The sequence below is a fragment of the Mustelus asterias genome, unplaced genomic scaffold (genome assembly GCF_964213995.1).
Source record: "Mustelus asterias unplaced genomic scaffold, sMusAst1.hap1.1 HAP1_SCAFFOLD_42, whole genome shotgun sequence".
NCBI classification, from domain to species: domain Eukaryota; kingdom Metazoa; phylum Chordata; class Chondrichthyes; order Carcharhiniformes; family Triakidae; genus Mustelus; species Mustelus asterias.
This window is the reverse complement of record NW_027590119.1, coordinates 1,190,555-1,215,271: the sequence shown is the minus strand read 5'-3', so window position 1 is coordinate 1,215,271 and position 24,717 is coordinate 1,190,555. Positions and strand designations below refer to the sequence as shown.

At 45.3% G+C, this 24,717-nt stretch overlaps 5 protein-coding genes across 7 annotated transcripts in view; 4 read left to right on the top strand and 1 right to left on the bottom strand.

Moving 5' to 3' along the window:
• The window catches only part of LOC144482712 (uncharacterized), a 210,368-nt gene extending 186,596 nt beyond the window's left edge, over window positions 1-23,772 (top strand). Inside the window, exon 7 of the mRNA XM_078201554.1 lies at window positions 23,576-23,772. Within this exon, the coding sequence (XP_078057680.1) occupies window positions 23,576-23,772 (197 nt within the window). The remainder of the gene's footprint in view (window positions 1-23,575) is intronic.
• Window positions 1-24,260, top strand: part of LOC144482778 (uncharacterized) — a 298,466-nt gene extending 274,206 nt beyond the window's left edge. Inside the window, exons 1-2 of one of the 2 annotated variants that reach the window (XM_078201632.1) lie at window positions 20,411-20,840; window positions 21,911-24,260. In XM_078201632.1, coding sequence (XP_078057758.1) covers window positions 22,062-22,982 — 921 coding nt within the window. In that variant the 5' untranslated portion in view covers window positions 20,411-20,840; window positions 21,911-22,061 and the 3' untranslated portion in view covers window positions 22,983-24,260. Of the gene's footprint in view, window positions 1-20,410; window positions 20,841-21,910 lie in introns of those variants that run through there. The other variant, XM_078201631.1, reaches the window with a different exon arrangement.
• Window positions 1-24,717, top strand: part of LOC144482803 (uncharacterized) — a 327,339-nt gene that overhangs the window by 115,368 nt on the left and 187,254 nt on the right. The window lies entirely within an intron of this gene.
• Window positions 1-24,717, bottom strand: part of LOC144482781 (ER membrane protein complex subunit 4-like) — a 174,157-nt gene that overhangs the window by 139,731 nt on the left and 9,709 nt on the right. The gene's annotated exons all lie outside the window — the stretch shown is intronic.
• Window positions 820-22,000, top strand: LOC144482698 (uncharacterized). The gene is made up of 4 exons (XM_078201538.1): window positions 820-839; window positions 9,870-10,537; window positions 17,231-17,352; window positions 21,911-22,000. The coding sequence occupies exons 1-4, from the start codon at window positions 820-822 to the stop codon at window positions 21,998-22,000; spliced, it is 900 nt and encodes a 299-aa protein (XP_078057664.1).

The window sequence follows — 24,717 nt, the reverse complement described above, 5'->3', positions numbered from 1 at the left end:
AACATCACAGCATTCACAGCAAGGAGAAACCATACAGTTTGGACAAGGTTTCAACTGATTGTCCAACCTGGAGAGTCACAAGGACACTGGCATCATGGAGAAACTGTGGAAATGTGGGGACTGTGGGAAGGGCTTCAATTACCCAAAGCTGAGAAAACGTTATCATTGTCACACTGATGAGCCACCATTCACCTGCTCTGTCTGTGGGAAGCGATTCACTCAGTCATCCCACCTCACTGACCATCAACTTGTACACAGTGATCAGAGACCTTTTAAATGCTCTGATTGTGAGAAGACGTTTAAAAGCAAGAAGCATCTGGTAGCACATCAGCTTGTTCACACTGGGAAGAGGCCGTTCTTCTGCTCTGTGTGTGGGAAGAGATTCAATCGGTCATCCCACCTTCTGACACATCAGCAAGTTCACACTGGGGAGAGACCATTCCTCTGCTCTGTGTGTGGTAAAGGATTCATTCAGTCATCCCAACTTCTGAGACATCAGCGAGTTCACACTGGGGAGAGGCCATTTACCTGCTCTGAGTGTGGGAAGGGATTCAGTCAGTTGTCCGACCTTCTGGTACACCAACGAGTTCACACTGGGGAGAGGCCATTCACCTGTTCTGTGTGTCGGAACAGCTTTGCTCAGTCATCTACTCTTCAGAGACACCAACGAGTTCATACTGGAGAGAGGCCATTCACTTGCTCTGAGTGTGAGAAGGGATTCATTCAGTTATCCGACCTTCTGAGACACCAGCGAGTTCACAAATTATTGTAGAATTTGGAGTTTGTCATTGCTGCTTTTAGAGACATCCAGGACTGAACATGTGGCTGTGTAACCTGAGGTGTGTAAGAAATATGTCCCAGCCATGCTCTTCCATGATTCAGTGGTCCTGGAGGGAGAACAGAAACTCCTTTACAACTGGGTTTAGAGTCAGGAAGAACAATGGTGAATATTGGAAATGTGATGTGAAGTCAGAGATTGGTGTTAAATTGGGATCTGTTCCTGACTGAGACTTTGAGAATAAATGGAAATGTGGAATGAACATTTAAAATGTTTGTGATATTCCTGACCTATCATTATCAGACAATAACAACACCCTACATTTATATTGTCTCTTTAACACAGTAAATGTGAGAACTGACACTGTTTTCAGATGATGTCATTGATGGGAATATGTTGATGAGAAATAAGAGGCCAAGGCTGGAGCCTCTGGAGACACCAGAGGTAAGTGTGGGAATCTGAAGGGAAGATATTACAAGTGATTCTCTGACTCTAATTAAAAACAGAAGAATAGTTTTAAAGTTTAATGTTTATTTATTAGTGACTTGCGGCCCTGCAATGAAGTTACTATGAAAATCCCCTCGTCGACACATTCCTGCGCCTGTTCGGGTACGCTGTGGAGGAATTTAGCATTCTCAATGCTAACCAGCACATCTTTTGGACTGTGGAGGAAACCAGAACATCTGGAGGAAACCCATGCAGACAAGGGGAGAATGTGCAGACTCTGCACAGACAGTGGCCCAAGCTGAGAATCGTACCCTGGCGCTTGTGGCAGCAGTGCTCGCCACCGTGCCACCCATATAGAACCAGGAGAGAGCAGCCCCATCCAGCTGGACGACAGTGGAGAGGGATGGAGCAGGATGATGTGGGCGACCATGTCAAAGGCTGCCAATAGGTCGAGGATGAGATAGGTCGCAGTCTCATAGGATGTCAGTGGAGATTTGACAAGGGCTGTTTCAGTAATGTGGCAAGGCAGAAACCTGATTGGAGAATTCAAAGATGGAGTTCTGGGAAAGATGGTTTTGTGTTTTGGGAGATGACAAAACATTCAGAGTGAATGAGGGGGAGGGGCCGGAGGACCAGGGAGAGCGGCGAGTCCTCCAACCAATCGGAGTGAATAAGGGGCGGGGCTGGAGGACCAAGCGAGAGCAGCTCGTCCTCCAACCGGAGTGAATGAGGGGGCGGGGCTGGAGGACCAGGGAGAGCGGCTCGTCCTCCAACTAGAGTGAATGAGGGGCAGGGCTGGAGGACCGAGCGAGAGCAGCTGGTCCTCCAACCAATCGGAGTGAATGAGGGGCGGGGCTGAGGGCGAGTTGCACTGTGGTGATCTGGAGCATGCGCGGTTGAGGAAATATTCAGTCCGGGCGATAACACCGGGTAAACCAGGAATGAGTGATGGAGCCGGTGGGTGGGCGGACTTGGAGGCTTCATAAAAGTTCCGTTTGGCCGCAAGTCCCCAATAGGAAGCTCGGATTCGGTATTTGAACCGTTGACAGCTGCTCGGGCATTTTCCCCGATTCAGGCCGGGGTGAACGATCGCCATCTTGACAGTGTGCGGCCGAGCGCACGCGCAGACAGAGGGAGCTCCAGGCTGAGGGGTGCCCGTCATTTAGTCTGATTGGTCGGAGGACCAGCTGCTTATGCTCGGTCCTGCAGCCCCGCCCCCTCTTCCTATTGGTCCGAGCTTTCGTCAAAAGCGAGTGGCTTTTGCTATCAAATAAACCTGTTGGACTTTAACCTGGTGTTGTGAAAGATATTCATACCCAGCCTTGCTTACTAGTGTGGGAGGCTGAATGCCTTTTTGGACTGATGCTAGCAGCTAATTAGTGGAAGGTATCACTCATGTAACCACTGCATAGTCGCAGAATGAAACAGATTAGTGTTCATTCTGTATTGTGCAGCCTTGTGATTGTGCTAAAGGCCATCACTTTCAGATCTGAAAAGTGCCTGGGTCAAGGTCAAATTACCCCAGAAAGGGACATTTCGTCTCAAATCTGAAGCAACAGGTGAAGCAAATCATTTCACACTGAAACACATCTTCAACGTTGCGGTAGTTTGTTCAGTTACACACTTGGTGGTCACGTGACTCTGGTTGTAGCATTCCTGAGCCTCATTGGAGGGATTCCTCACATGAGCCGAGTTTGAGGAGAGTATCTCTGGTCTTCAGTGATGCAGCCGCTGAATCTATTCCTGGAAAAAACACATTTGGAATATTGTGATAATGCTGTCTGAATCCATCAGGACAATTTTGTATTCAAGTGTGGGGGGGATAATGCTCACTATTTTATATTCGGATCTGGGGGATAATGTTCACTATTTTATATTCGGGTCTGGGGATAATGTTCACTGTTTTATATTCAGGTCTGGGGGATAATGTTCACTTTTATATTCAGGTCTGGGGGATAATATTCACTGTTTTATATTCGAGTCTGGGGGGGATAATATTCACTGTTTTATATTCGGGTCTGGGGGGGATAATGTTCACTCTTTTATATTCGGGTCTGGGGGAATAATGTTCACTGTTTTATATTCGGATCTTGGGGGGATAATGTTTACTGGTTTATACTTGGGTCTGGGAGATAATGTTCACTGTCTGGAATTTGTCAGCTAGGGTTAATTTTGCCTCACGGTGCATTCTCGGTTGTCAGAGCTGTTGTTAAAAACCCTAATTTCCGGTCAGTGATTGAATTGTCTCTGATGGGATGGAGAATCAGAGTGCATGTAATGTGTTTCATGGACAGTGATGGGAATGAGTATAAAATAAACCCAGACCACACCAGGTAATTGTGAGAACATTGAAACCATCACATAAAATCACAGCACCATGTTAGAAAACAGAATGTTTTATCTGAATCTTTGATCAATTTTGTTTGATTCAATACTTTGAGTGACTTCTTGGATAGCTGGCTCATTTCTAACGGCATCATCAGTTTGACAATAAATCCGGCCCTGGTAACTGCTTTTTAAATTTTCTGTTTTAATTTTAAGTGGAACGTTAATATATGCCTAGTACACAGGCCAATTGATCTTTCCAGAGGTGAGTGTGTCTGAGAAATATACAACTGGAAAACCTTTTCCATTCACCTGCTGCAGTGCTGCAGAAAATATATATTGTTCTGACTCTGCCAGCAGGGCTGTGGAATTAATTGGATAGATCTTAAAGAGGTTGGGCAGGATGGGCCAAATTGTTCCCATCTGTGATGTATCATTCCATAAAACAGAATATTCAGCATCAGGAGAAAGAAAGTGAAAGAAATCAGTCTCTGTGGGATTTACCCAACCAGTATGAGCATCTTCAGGAGAGCAGAGAGAAAAGTTTTAAAAAGTAGGGGTATTCTCACAGGAGACCACTGGTTGAAATCAATTTTAGAAATAGAGAATGGCAGCGCGCAAATTCCGAGAAATACATTTTTAAAAATTAATTGATCTTAATTGCACAAGATAATTTTCTATTATTGTCTTTGATAATGACGCCATTAATTCCCAGGTGCCCCTGCGGGTGGGAAAGTGTCCTATTCATTCCACAGGAGCCCATTGCGCAGGCGCAGTGCTATATCTGGAGCGTGCGCAGTGCTATATCTGGAGCGTGCGCAGTGTCACTTTGCTCGTAGCCCTGTGAGTGCGGGAGACGCTTTTTTCAGTGGGTGAGTCGGTGGGGCTGCGGGAGAAATGGAGCCGGGAGTCGGGGTAGGGGGAGAGTTATGGCTTCACAAACATCCGCTGTAGGCCGCACGGCCCGAATAAGACACTGCAGGCCCCTGGTTTACAGCTCCCAGGCTTTTATCTCGGGAACAGGCCCCGGTTATCGGCCACCATCTTATTTTAGCGGAGACGGAGCGCATGCGCTGCTGTCTGTGACGGGTCACAATGGGCGTGGTTTCAGGGGCTGGTTCAGAACCTCTGTCTTCAGAGGGACAATAGGGAGCAGGGCGCATGCGCAGCTATCCAAGCACATCGGAATAAGAATTCGGAACAGGAGCCCGTCATTCGGCCCATCGAGCCTGCTGCATCATTCAATAAGATCATGTCTACTTTGCTCCCCCACCCCGTCCATACCCTTGACTTTCTTGTGGATCAAAACTTCAGCTTTGAATATATTCAATGACCTGCCTCCAATCCTCACTGGTGAAGACAGAGTTCCAAAGATCAACAACCCGCTGAGAGAAAAGATCTCTCTTCATCTTAAATTTGAGATCCTTTATTTTTACTTGATTCCCACACCAGAGGAAACATCCTCTCAGCATCTACCTTGTCAAGCACCTTATATCATATGAATCATAGAATCCCTACAGTGCAGAAGGAGGCCATTCATAGAATCATAGAAATCATAGAAACCCTACAGTGCAGAAGGAGGCCATTCGGCCCATCGAGTCTGCACCGACCACAATCCCACCCAGGCCCTACCCGCTAATCCCTTTTTTTTTTTACCCGCTAATTTACCCGCTAATCCCTCTAACCTACGCATCCCAGGACTCTAAGGGGCAATTTTTAACCTGGCCAATCAACCTAACCCGCACATCTTTGGACTGTGGGAGGAAACCGGAGCACCCGGAGGAAACCCACGCAGACAATGTGCAAACTCCACACAGACAGTGACCTGAGCCGGGAATCGAACCCAGGACCCTGGAGCTGTGAAACAGCAGTGCTAACCACTGTGCTACCGTGCTGCCCTAACCACTGTGCTACCGTGCCGCCCCTAACCACTGTGCTACCGTGCCGCCCCTAACCACTGTGCTACCGTGCCCATCGAGTCTGTATTGACCACAATCCCACCCAGGCCCCATCCCCACAACCCCATGCATTTATCCTGCTAATCCCCCTGACACTAGGGTCAATTTAGCATGGCCAATCCACCTAAACCACACATCTTTGGACTGTGGGAGGAAACCAGAGCACCCGGAGGAAACCCACGCAGACATGGGGAGAATGTGCAATCTCCATCCAGACAGTGACCCAAGGCCGGAATTGAACCTGGGACCCTGGCGCTGTGAGGCAGCAGTGCTAGTCACCATGCCGCCCTTAAATTCCCAGATGTTTCATTAAGATTACTTCTCAGTCTTCTAAACTCCAAAGAGTAGAGGCCCAAGCTGCTCAACCTGAAATATAAAGCTCCTCATTTCAGGAATCAACCAACTGGATCTTCTCTGAACGGCTCCACTGCAATTTTGTCCCAGCTAAAGTAATTCTGTGCCAGGTTAAAGGAGGAGTGAATGTTTTGAATTTCTGTTCTGGACAGATGCTGATGGATTTTGGAAACTTCTTTTACAGGGGGTTAGAAGGGAAAGATGTACTCACAGCAAACTCAGACCAAAATAAATGTTTGTCTGTCTTGAATTTCTAACCTTGAATTACACCGATAACTTTCCTCATTTACAGGGACAAGATTTGAAGATTGCAACATTTTTCCCGGACACCAATCTCTCCGAGATCTTTTCAGCTGCAGCAGATTTTAAAATGTGAAAACAGTGAAATGGTTTTGGGGTGAGTGTTAGTGAGCATTAATTTAAATTCAGAGCATGCTCTGATTCCATGGATCTCGGACTATTATGACTCCTTTACCATGGATGAGGAGGCAATGGTGCAGTGATAGTGTTATTGGATTAGTAATACAGGGATCCAGGGCAATGCACTGTGAACCCTGGGTTCGAATCTCACAGTGGCAAATGTTGAAATTTGAATTCAGTAAAAATCTAGAATTAGAAGTCCATTGATGACAATTGTTGTAAAAATCCATCCAATTTAATAATGTCCTTTGAAGAAGGGAATTACTACATCTCCCAGCAATGCAAGCCACTCAGTTCAAGGACAATGAGTTATGGGCAATAGATGCTGACGCAGCCAACACATAGAGTCATAGAGCAATACAGCACGGAAACAGGCCCTTGGGCCCAACTGATCCATGCCAACCATGGTGCCCTCCCAGCTAGTCCCAATTGCCCATGTTTGGCTCATATCCCTCTAATCTTTTCCAATTCATGTACTTATCCAAATGCTTTTTAAATGTTTAAACCTGCTGTTTGAACCTGCCTCAACCACTTTCTCTGGCAGCTCATTCCATGTACACACCACCCTCTGCATGAAAAAGTTGCCTCTGAGGCCCCTTTTAATCTTTCCCCTCTCATCTTAAACCTATGCCCTCTAGTTTTCAATTCCCCTACCCTGGCAAAAAGACAATGTGGGTTCATCCTATCTATGCCCCTCATTATTTAATACACCTCAATATGGTCACCCCCATATTCTCCTATGTTTGAAGGAATACAACCATCGCCTGTCCAACCTCTCATGACCACTCAGACCCATTAGTCCCGGCAACATCCTCATAAATCTTCTTTGCACTCTTTCCAGTTTATCAATGTCTTTCCTATGACAGGGTTACAAAAACTGTACACAATACTCCAAGTGCAGCCTCACCAACGACTCATACAACTATAACAGAATGTCCCAACTCCTATACTCAGTGCCCTGACTGATGAAGGCCAGTGTGCGAAATGCCTTCTTCACCATTCTGTCTACCTGTGACGCCACTTTCAACGAACTATGTACTTGTACCCCTGGGTTCCTCTGTTCCTCAACACTCCCCAGGGCCTTACCATTCACAGTGTAAGTCCTACCCTGGTTTGACTTTGCAAAATGCAACACTCACACTCAAGACCATAAGACATAGGAGCAGAATTAGGCCACTTGGCCCATTGAGTCTGCTCCGCCATTCAATCATGGCTGATATTTTTCTCATCCTCATTCTCCTGCCTTTTTCCCATAACCCCTGATCCCCTTATTAATCAAGAACCGATCTATCTCTGTCTTAAAGACAGTCAATGACCTGGCCTCCACAGCCTTCTGTGGCAAAGAGTTCCACAAATTCACCACTCTCTGGCTGAAGAAATTCCTCCTTGTCTCTGTTTTAAAGGATCGTCCCTTTAGCCTGAGGTTGTGCCTCTGTACTCTGTATTATCTGTACTGAAATCCATTTGCCAATCATCAGCCCACTTCTCTAACTGATCAACTGATCAACATCCCCCTGTAATATTTGATAACCTTCTTCACTATCGGCGATACCTCCGAATTCAGTATCGTCTGCAAACTCGCTAACCATGCTTTTTATGAATTTTTAAATGGCCATCCATTTCTCTGTTTCACCTCTGCCCTTCCTGATCAGCTCTCTGCCATTGTCTACCTTCCTCTGCCTCTTATAATGGGTGTATTTTAACTATTATTTCAGCAAGCTATGTCTTGATGAGGTTTTTACCACTTCACAACTCTATTCACTGCTGATTTACCAGCTTAGTCTTACAATGTTCAGGAATTGTTTCTCTTCCACTGGAGATCATTTCCCTTCCACTTCTGAGCTTATATTGACCAACAAAATCTGAGACATTTTTATTCCCTGTAATTCATTCTGCCCACCCTGAAACGTTAATCTTCTTTCTGTCTAAAAGGATGGTCTCTTTCCAAATGTTCACAATTAAAGGGCAGGAGATGGCTGACATTTAAGGGGACAGTAAATTAATATAGGACAGAGATATGTCTCGTGTTATTATATGGTACCCAGATTAAATATATTATTTATGTTTCTGTAATAAAATATATTTATTATTATTTCTTGCATTGTAATATAATGCTGTAGCGATGTTATACATTTCCAGTCATAAAGTCATTACAGCACAGAAGGAATCCATTTGGTAACTCGAGTCCATGCTGACTCTCTGTATAACATTCCAGTCCCATTCCCACTCTATATCCCCATTCTCCTGAAAGTTTATTTCCTTCAAATGCCCATCCACTTTCATTTTTAAATGGAATCCATAGATATGGATGGAGATTTATAACTTTTTGGGAATGAAGTAGGAAAGAATGTTCCATAGAAACTAGAATTGTCTGTTCTGAATTTCTATCCTATACTGACTGTGCTGACTTTTGCAAACTCATTTCACAGGATTTTGAATGAGGAATCACAGGCAAATATCTCAACCATTCTGAATATCTTGTAATATGGAACTGTAGCTACGTTATATATTTCCAGACGTCTCTTCCCTCAGAGGGTTATGAGTCTTTTGGATTTCTCTTCCACAGGGACCAGTGGAGGCTGAGGATCATTGAATATATTCCAGTTAGACAGATCTTTGACTGACAAGGGTGTCAAGGGTTATGGGGAACAGACAAGAAGATGGAGCAAAAGCTAATATGTGGGGGATTTCTTCACTCAAGAATGTGGTAAAGCTTTGGAATTCTCAACCCCTGAGGACAGTGAAGCCTCAGACATCAACTATTTTCAAGAGTTAGATTGATTGGTTTCTAGATATTGAAGATATCCAGGGATATGGGTTTAGTGTGGGGAGAATAATGCTGTGGTCGATGAACGAATTATCTCATTGAATAGTTTAAAAGACTCGATGAGCCAAATGGCCGACTGCAGCTCCTATTTGTTATGGTCCCTGGGTCCAGGACAGGAAGCAGTGAGCATGGATCTGTCAATCGGCCTCAATCAGCACCTTCAGGAGAATTGGGAGGGTGAATATTAGATACAGCAGAGTGAGAATGGAGGGAGAGTGTGTGGGATGGAGATTTACAGCTTTGGGCAATGAGAGAGGAAAGAATGTTCCATAGAAACTAGAATTGTCTGTTCTGAATTTCTATCCTGTACTGACAGTGATGACTTTTGTAAACTCATTTTACAGGATATTGAAAGAGGAATCACAGACCGAAATCTCATACATCACGTCAGATCTGACAGAGTTATATTCCTTGGGAGCTGAATATCATCGGCCATTGAATCCAGAAGGAGAAATGATTGTCCAGTTTGTCGATTTGAAAAGAGTTCGACCATCAGTGTGACTGGAAAAGCACCAACACACTGCCACACTCGAGTGAGAGTCTTCCAGTGCACGGACTAAAGAGCTTTAACCAGTTACACAGCCTGAATAAATATCACACCATTCACAGCGGGGAGAGCCTGTACTCGTGTTCTGTGTGTGGACAAGGCGTCAACTGATTGTCCACCCAAGGACACCTGCACCATGGAGAAACCATGGAAATGTGTGGACTGTGGGAAGAGATACAGAGCCCCCTCTCTGCTGGATGCTCATCGGCGCAGCCACACTGGGGAGAGACCATTCACCTGCTCTCAGTGTGGGGAGGGATTCACTCAGTCATTCAGCCTGCAGTCACACCAGCGTGTTCACACTGGGGAGAGACCGTTCACCTGCTCTCAGTGTGGGAAGGGATTCAGTCATTTATCCAGCCTGCAGACACACCAGCGAGTTCACACTGGGGAGAGGCCGTTCACCTGCTCTCAGTGTGGGAAGGGATTCACTTGTTCATCCCACCTGCGGAGGCACCAGCGAGTTCACACGGTGGAGAGGCCATTTACATGTCCTCAGTGTGGGAAGGGATTCACTCGGTCATCCCACCTGCAGACACACCAGCGAGTTCACACGGGGGAGAGGCCATTCAGCTGCTCTCATTGTGGGAAGGGATTCACTCAGTTATCCAGCCTGCGGAAACACCAGCGAGTTCACACTGGGGAGAGACCATTCAGCTGCTCTCAGTGTGGGGAGGGATTCACTTGTTCATCCAGCCTGCGGAGGCACCAGCGAGTTCACACTGGGGAGAGACCATTCACCTGCTCTGATTGTGGCAAGGGATTCAGTCAATCATCCAACCTGGTAAAGCACCAGCGAATTCACACTGGGGACAGGCCATTCACCTGCTCCGTGTGTGGGAAGGGATTCACTCAGTCACCTCACCTGCTGAAACACCATCATGTTCACGAGTGACTGCAAGGACTGAATTTTGCTGTTAATCACATCGAGGTCCCAACCATTTTCATTGGTGTCTGTTTCTGCTGATGTTAATAAACCCTGGCCCAGTTGTAAGATTTGTATTGTGGATTGTCTTGTCTGAGTCCTGAACTCGTAAATAAAAACAAGAAGTGCTGTAAAAACTCAGCAGGTCTGACTCTCTGGAGAGAGAAACAGAGCTAATGTTTTGACACTGAAGAAGAGTCACATTCAACTGGAAACATTAACTGTTCCTGTCTTTACAGATACTGTCAGACTTACTGAGATTTTGCAGCAACTTCTGTTTTTAGAATGACGGTGAATGCTGGATACATGAATCAGAGATTGGTGTAAAACTGGGATCTGCTCCGAAATCAAAGTGAAACAGCAGGTTAAAGTTTCCAGTCTGAAAATTACTATGGTTATTATACTATATCTACCATTTTAAGGCTGGTTTTAACTCATTTAAAATAAACCTATTTAAAATATATTTGTTAAAGTCAGTATTAAAATACGAGTTGGATGAGTTCACAGGAGCCTGTTAACCGCTGGGACAATTATTCAACAAATATTGGATCTCCAGATAGAGAAGAAGCTGCAGTTTGTTTGCAGGAATTCCCTGTTTTATTGATGTGTGTGTGTTAGACATCAGGATAACTAAAAATACACAAACCTGGACATCAATGGTGATCTGATTGACAGTTACTCTGGGAATCACTCCCACGGTGAAACTTCAGCACTGACACTGCTGAATGTTGTCGGCTCAGGGAGTGGGGCCTCCAGGAGTGGACTGTAAAAATGCTGGGTTTCAGTATCCTGACTAATATATGGTGAGGAACCAGAAACACCCTTACTGAGGAACTGCCTGGGGTTTTACCAGTGTAGGTTCAGGGGTGAATGATTCCTGACTCCCTGAAATGTCTGATATTGAACCCAGTTTGGAACAAGATTCATTCAATTTCCAGGAGAATAGGGACAAATATCACCCACAACTGAGAGAGAGAAAAACAGCCACCTTGATCAATGACTTGGATGAAGCCAGAATTGATGATACAAAGATAGGTAGAAAAGCAAGTTGTGAGGTTATTACAAAAAATCTGTAAGGGACACAGATAAGTTACCTGAATGGACAGAAAAATGGCAGATGGAGTATAGTGCGGGAAAGTGGGAGCTTTTCCTCTTTGGCAGGAAGAATAGAGAAGCAAAAAAATGTATAAATGTACAGAAACTGAAGGATACTGCCGTAGAGAGGAATCTGGGTGTCCTTGTACATGAATCGTGAAAAAATAGGATGAAGGTACAGCAAGTAAAGAAGAAGGCAAATGGAGTGTTGGACTTTACTGCAAGGGGGTGGAGTTTGAAAAAGGGAACTTGCTGCACCTACACAGGACATTGCTGAGATAGCAGCTGGAATACTGTGTACGGTTCTGGTCTCCCTACTTATGGAATGATATTCTTTCATTGGAATGAGTTCAGAGAAAGTTCACCACGCCCATTCCTAAGATGAAGGTGTTGTCTTCACCCACCACAGGAATCGTAGCAGGCCGGGGGGTGGACCACACAAAGGTCCTTTGACCTCGGGGGGGGGATTCTCCAGTTTTGGGGAAGTGATGCTGCAGAATCCAACTCGTCTTTTGGGGAAAGGTTGCACCTATACTCATTAGGTTTGGAAGAATGAGCAGTGAACATTCTGAAACATATAAGATTCTCATGGACAGTTGACAGGCTGGAGGCCAAGAGGATGATTCATGAAGGAGTCTTGAACTTGGTGCCACAGATCTACAAGGAAGCCAAGGGTATTGTTTTAGCCCTTACAGACACCAATACTTTATCCTCAGTTTTAGTCAGGTTCGTCAGAGGTTTCGCCAGGTGTGGTGAAAGCTTCAAAGAACAAAGAACAGTACAGCACAGGAAACAGGCCCTTCGGCCCTCCAAGCCTGTGCCGCTCCTTGGTCCAACTAGACCAATCGTTTGTATCCCTCCATTCCCAGGCTGCTCATGTTACTATCCAGGTAAGTCTTAGGTCTTAGTCTTCAACCAATCATCTGGCCTTTTGGAACATAATTTGCAGTCAGAGGGAGATGCCATGGAAATGTGGGGATTGTGGGAAGAACATAAGAACTAGGAGCAGGAGTAGGGGCAGCACGGTAGCACAGTGGTTAGCACTGCTGCTTCACTGCTCCAGGGACCTGGGTTCAATTCCCGGCTTGGGTCACTATCTGTGTGGAGTTTGCACATTCTCCTCATGTCTGCGTGGGTTTCCTCCAGATACTCCAGTTTCGGGATGTTGATAAATGTGAGGTTATTCACTTTGGAAGAAATAATAGCAAATTGGATTATTATCTAAATGGAAAGAAATTACAACATGCTGCTGTGCAGAGAGACCTGGGGGTCCTTGTGCATGAGATGCAAAAACCCAGCCTGCAGGTGCAACAGGTGATCAAGAAGGCAAATGGGATGTTGGCCTATATCTCTAGGGGGATAGAATATAAAAGCAGAGATGTCTTGCTGCATCTGTACAAGGCATTGGTGAGGCCGCAGCTGGAATACTGTGTGCAGTATTGGTCCCCTTATTTGCGGAAGGATATATTGGCCTTGGAGGGAGTGCAGAGAAGGTTCACCAGGTTGATAGCAGAGATGAGGGGTGTTGATTATGAGGAGAGACTGAGCAGATTGGGTTTGTACTCGTTGGAATTTAGAAGGCTGAGGGGGGATCTTATAGAGACCTATAAGATAATGAAGGGGCTGGATAGGGTAGAGGTGGAGAGATACTTTCCACTTAGAAAGGAAGCTAGAACTAGAGGGCACAGCCTCAAAATAACGGGGGGTCAGTTTAGGACAGAGTTGAGGAGGAACTTCTTCTCTCAGAGGGTGGTGAATCTCTGGAATTCTCTGCCCACTGAAGTGGTGGAGGCTACCTCGTTGAATAGGTTTAAATCACGGATAGATGGATTCCTGATCGGTAAGGGAATTAGGGGTTATGGGGATCAGGCGGGTAAGTGGAACTGATCCACTTCAGATCATCCATGATCTTATTGAATGGCGGGGCAGGCTCGAGGGGCTAGATGGCCTACTCCTGCTCCTATTTCTTATGTTCTTATGTCACACAGTCCAAAAATGTGCGGGTTAGGTTGATTGGCCATGTTAAAATTGCCCCTTAGTGTCCTGAGATGCGTAGGTCAGAGGGATTAGCGGGTAAATGTGTAGGGATATGGGGGTAGAGCCTGGGTGGGATTGTGGTTGGTGCAGACTCGATGGGCCAGATGGCCTCTTTCTGCACTGTAGGGTTTCTATGATTCTATCTGGCCCCTCGAGCCCTCATGGCTGATCTTTTTGTGGACTCAGCTCCACTTACCCGCCCGCTCACCATAGCCCTTAATTCCTTTACTGTTCAATAATTTATCTATCCTTGCCTTCAAAACATTCAATGAGGTACCCTCAACTGCTTCACTGGGCAGGGAATTCCACAGATTCACAACCCTTTGTGTGAAGAAGTTCCTCCTCAACTCAGTCCTAAATCTGCTTCCCCTTATTTTGAGGCTATGCCCCCTAGTTCTAGTTTCACCCGCCAGTGGAAACAACTTCCCTGCTTCTGTCTTATCTATTCCCTTCATAATCTTATATGTTTCTATAAGATCTCCCCTCATTCTTCTGAATTCCAATGAGTATAGCCCCGGTCTACTCAGTTTCTCCTCATAAGCCAACCCTCTCAACTCAACTCAGTGAATCTCCTCTGCACCCCCTCCAGAGCCAGTATATCCTTTCTCAAGTAAGGTGACCAAAACAGTACACAGTACTCCAGGTGTGGCCTCACCAGCACCTTAGACAGCTGCAACATAACCTCGCTGTTTTTAAACTCCATCCCTCTCGCAATGAAGAACAAAATTCCATTTGCCTTCTTAATTACCTGCTGCACCTGCAAACCAACTCCTTGAGATTCCTGCACAAGGACACCCCTGTCCCTCTGCACAGCAGCATGCTGCAAATTTTTACCATTTAAATAATAGTCCATTTTGCTGTTATTCCTACCAAAATGGATGACCTCACATTTACCAATATTGTACTCCATCTGCCAGACCCTCGCCCACTTACTTAGATTATCTATATCCCTTTGCAGACTTTCAGCGTCCTCTGCACACTTTGCTCTTAGTGTCACCTGCGAATTTTGACACCCGACACTTGGTCCCCAACTCCAAATCATCGAAGTAAATCGTAAACAATTGCGGTCCCAACACTGATCCCTGAGGCACATCACTAGTCACTGATCGCCAACCAGAAAAACACCCATTTACCCCCACTCTTTGCTTTCTGTTAGTTAACCAATCCTCTATCCATGCTAATACATTACCCGTAACACTGTGCACCTTTATCTTATGCAGCAGTCTTTGGTGCGGCACCTTGTCAAATGCCTTCTGGAAATCCAGATACACCACATCCACAGGTTCCCCATTGTCCACTGTGCACGTAATGTTCTCAAAGAATTCCACCAAATTAGTCAAACATGACCTGCCGTTCATGAACCCAGGCTACGTCTTACCAATGGGACAATTTATATCCAGATGTCTCGCTATTTCTTCCTTGATGATAGATTCAAGCATTTTCCCTACTACAGAAGTTAAGCTAACCAGCCTATAGATACCTGCCTTTTGTCTACCTGCTTTTTTAAACAGTGGTGTCACATTTGCTGTATTCCAATCTGCGGGAACCACCCCAGAGTCCAGCGAATTTTGGTAAATTACCACTAGTGCATTTGCTATTTCTTCCGCCATCACTTTTAGTCCCCTGGGATGCATTTCATCAGGGCCAGGAGACTTGTCTACCTTTCGCCCCATTAACTTGCTCAACACTACCTCTTTCGTGATAATGAGAGTTTCTAGGTTCTCACCTGCCATAGCCTTCCTGTCATCAATTTTTGGCATGTTATTTGTGTCTTCCACTGTGAAGATTGACACAAAATACCTGTTCGATGCCCCAGCCATTTTCTCATTTCCAGTTATTACATCCCCCTTCTCGTCCTCTAAAGGACCAATGTTTACTTTCGCCACTCTTTTTCGTTTTATATATTTGTCGAAACTTTTGCTTTCTGTTTTTATGTTCTGAGCTAGTTTACTCTCATAATCCATCTTGCCTTTCTTTGTAGCATTTTTCGTGGCTTTCTGCTGACCTTTAAAGATTTCCCGATCCTCTCGGTTCCCACTTATCTTTGCCACTTTGTCTGCATTTTCTTTCAATTTGATACCTCCTTTATTTCCTCAGATATCAGTGGCTGATTATCTCTTTTTCTTCTTTATCACTGGTATATACTTTTGCTGAGCACTGTGAAAGATTGCTTTGAAAATCCTCCTCTGTTTGATAAGGTTCACCATGGTAGGCTTCTACAGAAAATGCAGATGTATGGGATTGGGGGTGATCTAGGAAATTGGATCAGGAATTGGCTAGCGGATAGGAAACAGAGGGTGGTGGTTGATAGTAAATATTCATCATGGAGTGCGGTTACAAGTGGTGTACCTCAGGGATCTGTTTTGGGGCCACTGCTGTTTGTAATATTTATTAATGATCTGGATGAGGGTATAGTTGGGTGGATTAGCAAATTTGCTGATGACACCAAAGTCGGTGGTGTGGTAGACAGTGAGGAAGGGTGTCGTAGTTTGCAGGAAGACTTAGACAGGTTGCAAAGTTGGGCCGAGAGGTGGCGGATGGAGTTTAATGCGGAGAAGTGTGAGGTAATTCACTTTGGTAGGAATAACAGATGTGTTGAGTATAGGGCTAACGGGAGGTCTTTGAATAGTGTGGAGGAGCAGAGGGATCTAGGTGTATGTGTGCATAGATCCCTGAAAGTTGGGAATCAAGTAGATAAGGTTGTTAAGAAGGCATATGGTGTCTTGGCGTTTATTGGTAGGGGGATTGAATTTAGGAGTCGTAGCGTTATGTTGCAACTGTACACAACTCTGGTGCGGCCGCACTTGGAGTACTGTGTGCAGTTCTGGTCCCCACATTACAGGAAGGATGTGGAGGCTTTGGAGAGGGTGCAGAGGAGGTTTACCAGGATGTTGCCTGGTATGGAGGGGAGATCCTATGAGGAGAGGCTGAGGGATTTGGGATTGTTTTCGCTGGAAAGGCGGCGGCTAAGAGGGGATCTTATTGAAACATATAAGATGATTAGAGGTTTAGATAGGGTGGATAGTGATAGCCTTTTTCCTCTGATGGAGAAATCCAGCACGAGGGGGCATGGCTTTAAATTGAGGGGGGGTAGTTATAGAACCGATGTCAGGGGTAGGTTCTTTACCCAGAGGGTGGTGAGGGATTGGAATGCCCTGCCAGCATCAGTTGTAAATGCACCTAGTTTGGGGGCGTTTAAGAGATCCGTAGATAGGTTCATGGACGAAAAGAAATTGGTTTAGGTTGGAGGGTCACAGTTTTTTTTTTTAACTGGTCGGTGCAACATCGTGGGCCGAAGGGCCTGTTCTGCGCTGTAATGTTCTATGTTCCTCAATTGTCCCACCATAAAGTTTTTGTCCCAGTCTACCTGAGCCAACTCCTCCTTCATCCCTTTATAGTCTCCTTAGTTTAAGTACAAGACACTGGTTTTGGATTTTACCTTCTCACGCTCCATCTGTATTTTAAATTCAACCAAGGAAGGAATTCAATTACCCATCCCTGCTGGAAACTCATTGACGCAGTCACACTGGGGAGAGGCCATTCATCTGTCCCCAGTGTGGGAAGGGATTTGCTCACTCATCTACTCTGCTGAGACACCAGCAAATTCACACTGGGACGAGGCCATTCAACTGCTCTTGTGTAGGAAGGGATTCAGTTGGTCATCCAGTCTACTGACACACCAGCGGGTTCACACCGCGAAGAAGCCATTCACCTGCACCCAGTGTGAGAAGAGATTCGCTGATTCATCCAACCTAGCAATACACTGGCGAACTCACAAAGAGGAGGCCATTCACCTGCTCCAGCGTGGGAAGGGATTTAATAGTCCAAACTAGCAGTACACCAGCGAGTTCACACTGGAGAGAGGCCTTTTACCTACTGTGTGTGTGGCAAGAGATTCATTGACTCATCCAGCCTAGCAATATACCAGCGAATTCACAAAGGGGAGAGGCCATTCACTTGCTCCCGGTGTGGGAAGGGATATGTTACCTCATCCACTCTTCTGAGACACCAGCGAATTCACAAGGAACTATTGTGATTGTATTTTCCTGTTGAGCATATTCAGACTAAACCATGTTCCTTTGGGTCTGTTTCTGCTGAATTGAAAAATAACTTCAGCTCTGTTTAGGTGTGAATATAGTTGGTTTGAGAAGAGGAGGATTTGGGGTCAGGAAACTTGCACAAAGCATCAGATTATCTGAACAGCAGAGAATTTTGTACATGGAAGGAAACAACTCCGTTCTCAATCACATTAGGGAAAAACCGTGCAACTGTGGAGACTGAAGTGATTGGCGGACCATTTTTTATGGTTTTCTAATTCAGCACATTTCTATTATTATTAGTTTACGATCATATTATGGTGAGCACTGCTGCCTCACAGCGCCAGGGACTCGGGTTTGATTCTTGGCTTGGGTCACTGTCTGTGTGGAGTTTGCATGTTCTCCCCGTGTCTGCATGGGTTTCCTCCGGTGCTCCGGTCTCCTCCCAGTCGGAAAGACATCCATGTCCCACACTGAATAAAAATAAAACTGTCAGAGTGAACATGGTTCAGTTCTGGATGTGAATAACAGCAGCAATAACAGCAGAATCCAGTCCCTGTCATCACTTGTAGACTCACTGGTATCTGGACAGATTGGATAACTGAGTGAATGCCATCCTGCACAGACCCAGTGAATGGTCTCTCCCCAGCATGAAGACACTGGTGTGTCAGAAGGTTGGATGAATCAATGAATGCTTTCTCACTCAGCTGAACAGCCTCTCCCTATTGTGAACTCGCTGGTGTGTCTGCAAGTGAGATAATCGATTAAATCTCATCTCACACTCTAGACAGCTGAATGGCCTCTCCCCTGTGTGAACTTGCTCGTGTCTCAGCAGGTCAGATGAAGTAGCGAAAGCTTTCCCACACTCAGAGCAGGTGAACGGTCTCTCCCTGGTTTGAACTCGCTAGGTTGCACGAGAGAGAGAATCCCTTTCCCACACTCAGAGCAGGTGAACGGTCTCTCCCCAGTGTGAACTCGCTGGTGTATCTGTAGGTTGTAGGAGAGAGAGAATCCCTTTCCACATTCAGAGCAGGTGAATGGCCTCTCCCCAGTGTGAACTCGCTTGTGTGTCTGCAACTGAGATAACCGACTGAAACTCATCACACACTTGGAGCAGGTAAATGGCCTCTCCCCACTGTGAATTCGCTGGTGTATCCAGAGGTTGGAGGAGCGAGAGAATCCCTTTCCACACTGCGAACAGATGAACGGCCTCTCCCCTGTGTGAACCCGCTGGTGTGTCATTAAGTCGGATGAATTAGTAAATCCCTTTGCACACTTGATGCAGGTGAATGGTCTCTCCCCAGTGTGACTGCGCCGATGAATTTCCAGCTACGATGGGAATCTGAATCCCTTCCCACAATGTCCACATTTCCACAGTTTCTCCATGGTGCCAGTGTCCTTGTATCTCTCAGGTTTGCTGACTAGTTGCGGTTGGTGTGTGTGTATGTGTTACACCAATGTTTAAAATCTTTTGAAGCAGATAGAAGAGAGAAACATTTCTCCTGGAGTCAAATGCCGATAATATTCTGGTCCCAATAATCGGACAATTCTGTTAATTCTTCACTTGACGTTTCCTTTGAGATTCCAATCTGTAAATCCTTCCCTCCATTATCCTGTAAAAGAAGTTGACAAAAATCATCACCTGGACAGAAATTCAGAACAGATAATTCTGAATATAACTGGACTAAAAACATGTGGTATACAGTGCCGCATTTCTTAATTAGAGAGATGATGGGAAAGGGATTTGAGAAAACTATATTTACTCCAGATTTTAAAAGCAATCTTTCTGAATTGTAATGTCTCTTTGACTGGAACTATATAACGTAACTACATGCTATATTACAAGAATAAAACAATGAATCTTATTACCGAAACATAAATATACCAAATATTTGAACACAAGATATATCTCTGTTGTTACTAATCTAAAAGGTAAACAAATTTCCAGAAAGTTCTAATGGAATACTGAAGGACAAGATTACACATTGAAAAAAATACTTTACAAATCAATCTAAAACCAGCATCACTAAATCATGCAAAGAGATAAACAGTATTTGAATAGACAAGATAAATTACACTTTAAAAAGCTCAGACAATAAAAACAGGTTCCACAAAATCACAAACATTTCCCCCTCAGTATATTTGGCTCTAATTCCAGTTCCAGAGAATTTCTCTGTCTCTGCATTTCCCAGGGGGAGAAAGAAAGTGTTTTCCTCACAGATGTTGTCCAGAGGAGGAGGTTTGAGTCTGTGTGTGAAGTTTGAGTCTGTGTGTGAAGTTTGAGTCTGTGTGTGAAGTTTGAGTCTGTGGTGAAGTTTGAGTCTGTGGTGAAGCTACAAACAGAAGCTGTTCTGTTTCAAATCAAACTGCGGGACTTGGAAGAAAATGATGGGAAGAGATTTTGCAAAGTCCCCTCCCCCACTCCCTCAGCTGGCAGACCAGCGCGCAGGCGCAGAGAGCGCTGCTGAGCCGAGCTGTCCGGAGCAGGCGCAGAGAGCGCTGCTGAGCCGAGCTGTCCGGAGCAGGCGCAGAGAGCGCTGCTGAGCCGAGCTGTCCGGAGCAGGCGCAGAGAGTGCTGCTGAGCCGAGCTGTCCGGAGCAGGCGCAGTGCGGCTGCCGCCAGCGGTCGCTCTCGATCTCTTTTTGGAGCCGCAGCCGCCGGAGAGAGAGGGGGGAGGGGGAGATCACCGAGCGGCTTCTCACTCTGGCCGGAGCCGCCAGCCGGTTGCCTGGAAACCTTGGCTGGAGGAGGTGTAGGGGGAGGGGAACAATGGGTGGGGGCGGGGCTCCCGTCTCCGCAGGGCACTGGAACCCGAAGATGTCACTGCGGTGCAGACTGGTTCATATTGGCTGATATAGGCAGGCCTCCATTGACGTCACAATGCGGAAGTTTGTTGATGATTTTCAGAGTGAAACTTCCGCCTGTGTAACATCTGGGAGGAAATCAATGTTTCCCCCTTTCCATTTCTTTTCTCATTCTGGGGGAAATTGGGGACTTGCAGCAACTGAAGGGAAAGGAAGTGAATCCAGGGAGGCTGCAGACTCTGGAACGATTACAGACGAACATCGGAATTAGCAGGATTAGGCCCAGGTATCTTTTTCTTTCTCTCTCAAAGATATTGACATCTTTTGGCTCCCTCAGGTTGTCGCATTTATTTATCTGGAGAATAGGATAGCCTCTTACCTAATGTTCACAATTAAAGGGGGAGTTTTCCCAGGAGAAGGCTGTTTGAATGAACAGTAAATTCGCCTGGGACAGAGATATGTTTAATGTAGTTATATGATACGTGCTATGTTATTTATGAATCCCTATTTCACGTCTTGATATATAAAAGGCACTGTGTCAACGTTACCTATTTCCACTGATGGAGACATTACAACACAAAAGGAATCCATTTGGCAACTCAAATCCATGCCAACCCTCTTTGGAGCAATTCAGCCAGTCCCATTCCCTCTCTATATTCCCATTCCCCTGAGTTTCACATCAGAATGGAATGGATGAGAATTCCAGATGAGCTGAGACTGGGGTGGAGTCGGGCGATGTCACTGAGATGGAAATAGTGATGATGATGTGGATGTGTGGCTGGAAGCTCATCTTGGGGTGAAATATTTCACCAGGGTTGTGAACAGCCTGGTTCAGGTCAGACATGTTGCCAGGAAGAGGGATAGAGTTGTTGGCGAGCAAGTGGAGCTTGGAGAGGGGACTGAAGACAGTGGGTTCAGTCTTCCCAGTATTTATATGAAAGAAATTTCTGTTCGTTTAGTACTGGAAGTCAGATAAGTCAGGATGGTGTGTGGGTTGGAGGAACTCAGAGGTGATGGTGTTTATATCCATCTGCTATCTTGGTGGAGTTGAGGGTTTGTGAGATTCTGTCAAAGTTCTTGTCAAGTTGTAGATGTATAAAATCCCTTGCCTTCACCTCAGCCACTCCTACTTCTCTCTATCTCCTCCCAAAGTCCTGTGTAGACCCAGGCTGTGTGGCAGGTTTCATTCCCTGAAGGACATCAGCGAACCAGTTGGGTTTGTGTGACAATCCAGCAGCTTTCCTCACGGCAGCTCCACAAATTACCAGATGCATTCAGCTCAATTTCACAACCCACCGTTGTGTTTTTGTGGGTTCTTTCTCACTCACTTTTTTCTGTTTTAAATCAATTTCACAGGGGTTTACAAGAGGAAGATTTGCAGTTGAGAAACTGAAACAAAACATGATATCAGAACCTGATGGAGTCAGTCAATTTATTGTAACCTGAATATCATTGTATTTTGAAATTGGAAGAAAAAAGCACCACTCACAGTGGGGAGAAACTGTACATGTGTTCTGTTTGTGGACAAGACTTCAACCAATCATCTGGCCTTTGGGAACATAATTGCAGTCACAACAGGGAGATGGCATGGAAGTGTGAGGATTGTGGGAAGGAATTCAATTACCCATCCCTGCTGGAAACTCATCGACGCAGTCACACTGGGGAGAAGCCATTCACCTGCTCCCAGTGTGGGAAGGGATTCACTCAGTTATCCAGCTTACATATACACCAGAGGACTCATGCTGAGGAGAGGCCGTTCACCTGCTCCCAATGTGGGAAGGGATTCAATCAGTCATCCAACCTAGCAATACACCAGCGTGTTCACACTGGGGAGAAACCGTTCAGCTGCTCTGAATGTGGGAAGGGATTTTCTCACTCATCCACTCTGCTGATACACCAGCGAACTCACACTCAGGAGAGGCCATTCACTTGCTCCCAGTGTGGGAAGGGATTTGCTGACTCATCTACTTTGTTGAAACACCAGCGAGTTCACACTGGGGAGAGGCCATTCACCTGTTCCCAGTGTGGAAAGGGATTTGCTCAGTCAGCCACCTTGTTCACACACCAGCGAATTCACACTGGGGAGAGGCCATTCACCTGCTCTGTGTGTGGGAAAGGATTCAGTCGGTCATCAACTCTGCTGACACACCAGCGAGTTCACACTGGGGAGAAACCATTCATCTGCTCTGTGTGTGGGAAAGGCTTCAATCACTCATCCAACCTAGCAACACATGAGCGAATCCACACAGAGGAGAGGCCATTCATCTGCTCTGTGTGTGAGAAGGGATTCAATCAGTCGTCTAAACTAGCAATACATCAGCGGGTTCACACTGGGGAGAGGCCATTCACCTGCTTGCAGTGTGGGAAGGGATACGTTACCTCATCGAATCTTCTGACGCACCAGCGAATTCACAACGAACTATTGTGATTGGATTTAAAATTAGGGAGAAACCATGAAAATGTACAGACTGTGAGGAGAGTTTCAGATACCTGTCAGAGCTGGAAGCACACCGGGGACTGTTTGAAGATGGAGGGTTTCTACAGGCTGCTCTAAGACTTGTCTTCTCTCTGAAAGCTTCAGGACAGTCTATACTCATTATAGCAAGTATATTTATGGTCTCTAACTGTAACTGAAGTGGGATCTACATCTCTGAGGAATGTTGCATATTTGGAACTGAAATTGTGCTAAATTAAAAATTAAAGTTGTTTCCTTTCACTGTTAAATATTGTTCAACTGTTAATAGTTAAGCTGCTTCATTTTTTGGAATTATATTTAAGCTGTTATTAAATAAAGTTTGTTTGACCATGAAAGATTCCTAATTTGTCAGTGGAATTACTCCTGGAGTGAAGCCTCCGATCCTCACATTTATGCCAAAATAGAAAACTTTGTTTGGATCTAATCTGGCTTCCGAACATAATTTATGGGTTCTGGTCCAGGACACTTTTGGAAGGGATTCACTCTATAATCTCCCCTCCAACCATCCCCGCTTCACACTGGGGAGAGACCTTTTAAATGCCCAGACTGTGAGAACTGCGATAAAAGCTATGGAAAACTGATGTGTCATCAATGTGTTCACACTGATGAGAGACCATTCAGCTGCTTTTACTGTGAGATGGGGTTCAGGGAATCATTTCAACTCACTGTCCACCAGCGAGTTCACACTGGGGAGAGGCTATTCACCAGCTCTGAGTTTGGGAAGAGATTCACTCAGTTTTGAGGTTCGATTTCCAGTATCTACAGTACCTTATTTTGATCTGATTTTTTGTTTGATTTATTATTGTTGCATGTATTGGGATACAGTGAACAGTATTGTTTCTTGCGCACCATACAGACAAAACCTACCGTCCCAGCATTTTCTGTTTTCGTTCCTTTTGAAGGGTTCTCCCTCTCTCCTCCATCCTCACCGATAACAACAAGTCTGAGGAGCTCATGGAGCTCCTTTGTCACTAAAATGGAGACAACCTGATCAGCTGCCTCTGCTGTTTCCCTCCCTTCCACTGGCTCAAACTGTGTCTAACAATTTTCCCAAGCTTAAACTCATCTTTCTTTAGTTTCTCTCTGTCAAGCAGTAGATTTAGTAATCTATATTTGTATTATTGGATATTAGAAATAAGGTATAGATTTAAGTTAGTTTAATTCGGTGTTTCTGTGTACAGAAGGGTTAAAACTTTCATAGATTAATGTTAAATAAAGGTGTTTGCATGTATGAGGTTTTGGTTTCATTTCAAACTGCCCGTATTCTGTTTAGAGAATTTACAATGTGAAAACACACAAGTGTAAAGAAAGATTAGGTTGTTACTTGGCAACCAGTGGCCATTTTGGGTTAGAAAGAATTTCTGAGTTAGCTGAAGAGGAAACTGCCAGAAACATGAGGCACAACAATGGAGTAAGGGCAAGAAAGAAAGTCCCAGAAGTTTAAGAACAGATAGTTCTAGAAATCAGGGCATGAAAAAAGTCTGAGGAAAACTGAAGTCAAAGGGAATCTGAACAAGATTCTGTTCCCTGAAGTTAAAGGGGCAAAGAGTGGTTTCCAGTTAAAGGCAACACACATGGTGATGTTGGCTGGTGAAAAGCCAGACTCTGAAGTAATCCTAAGCTTGGGGACTTTGGTACCACCTGTGAAACAGTAGTGTTCTGTTGACATGGCTGGGTACCTGAGAGA

Excerpts from the sequence above, each read along its gene's own strand:
- LOC144482698 (XM_078201538.1), top strand. The coding sequence starts at position 820 with ATGTGGCTGTGTAACCTGAG. Across the intron at positions 10,538-17,230 it reads TCACCTGCTGAAACACCATC|GCAGTCACACTGGGGAGAGG; the intron begins ATGTTCACGAGT and ends AAACTCATTGAC. Across the intron at positions 17,353-21,910 it reads GGCCATTCAACTGCTCTTGT|GGGTTTACAAGAGGAAGATT; the intron begins GTAGGAAGGGAT and ends TCAATTTCACAG.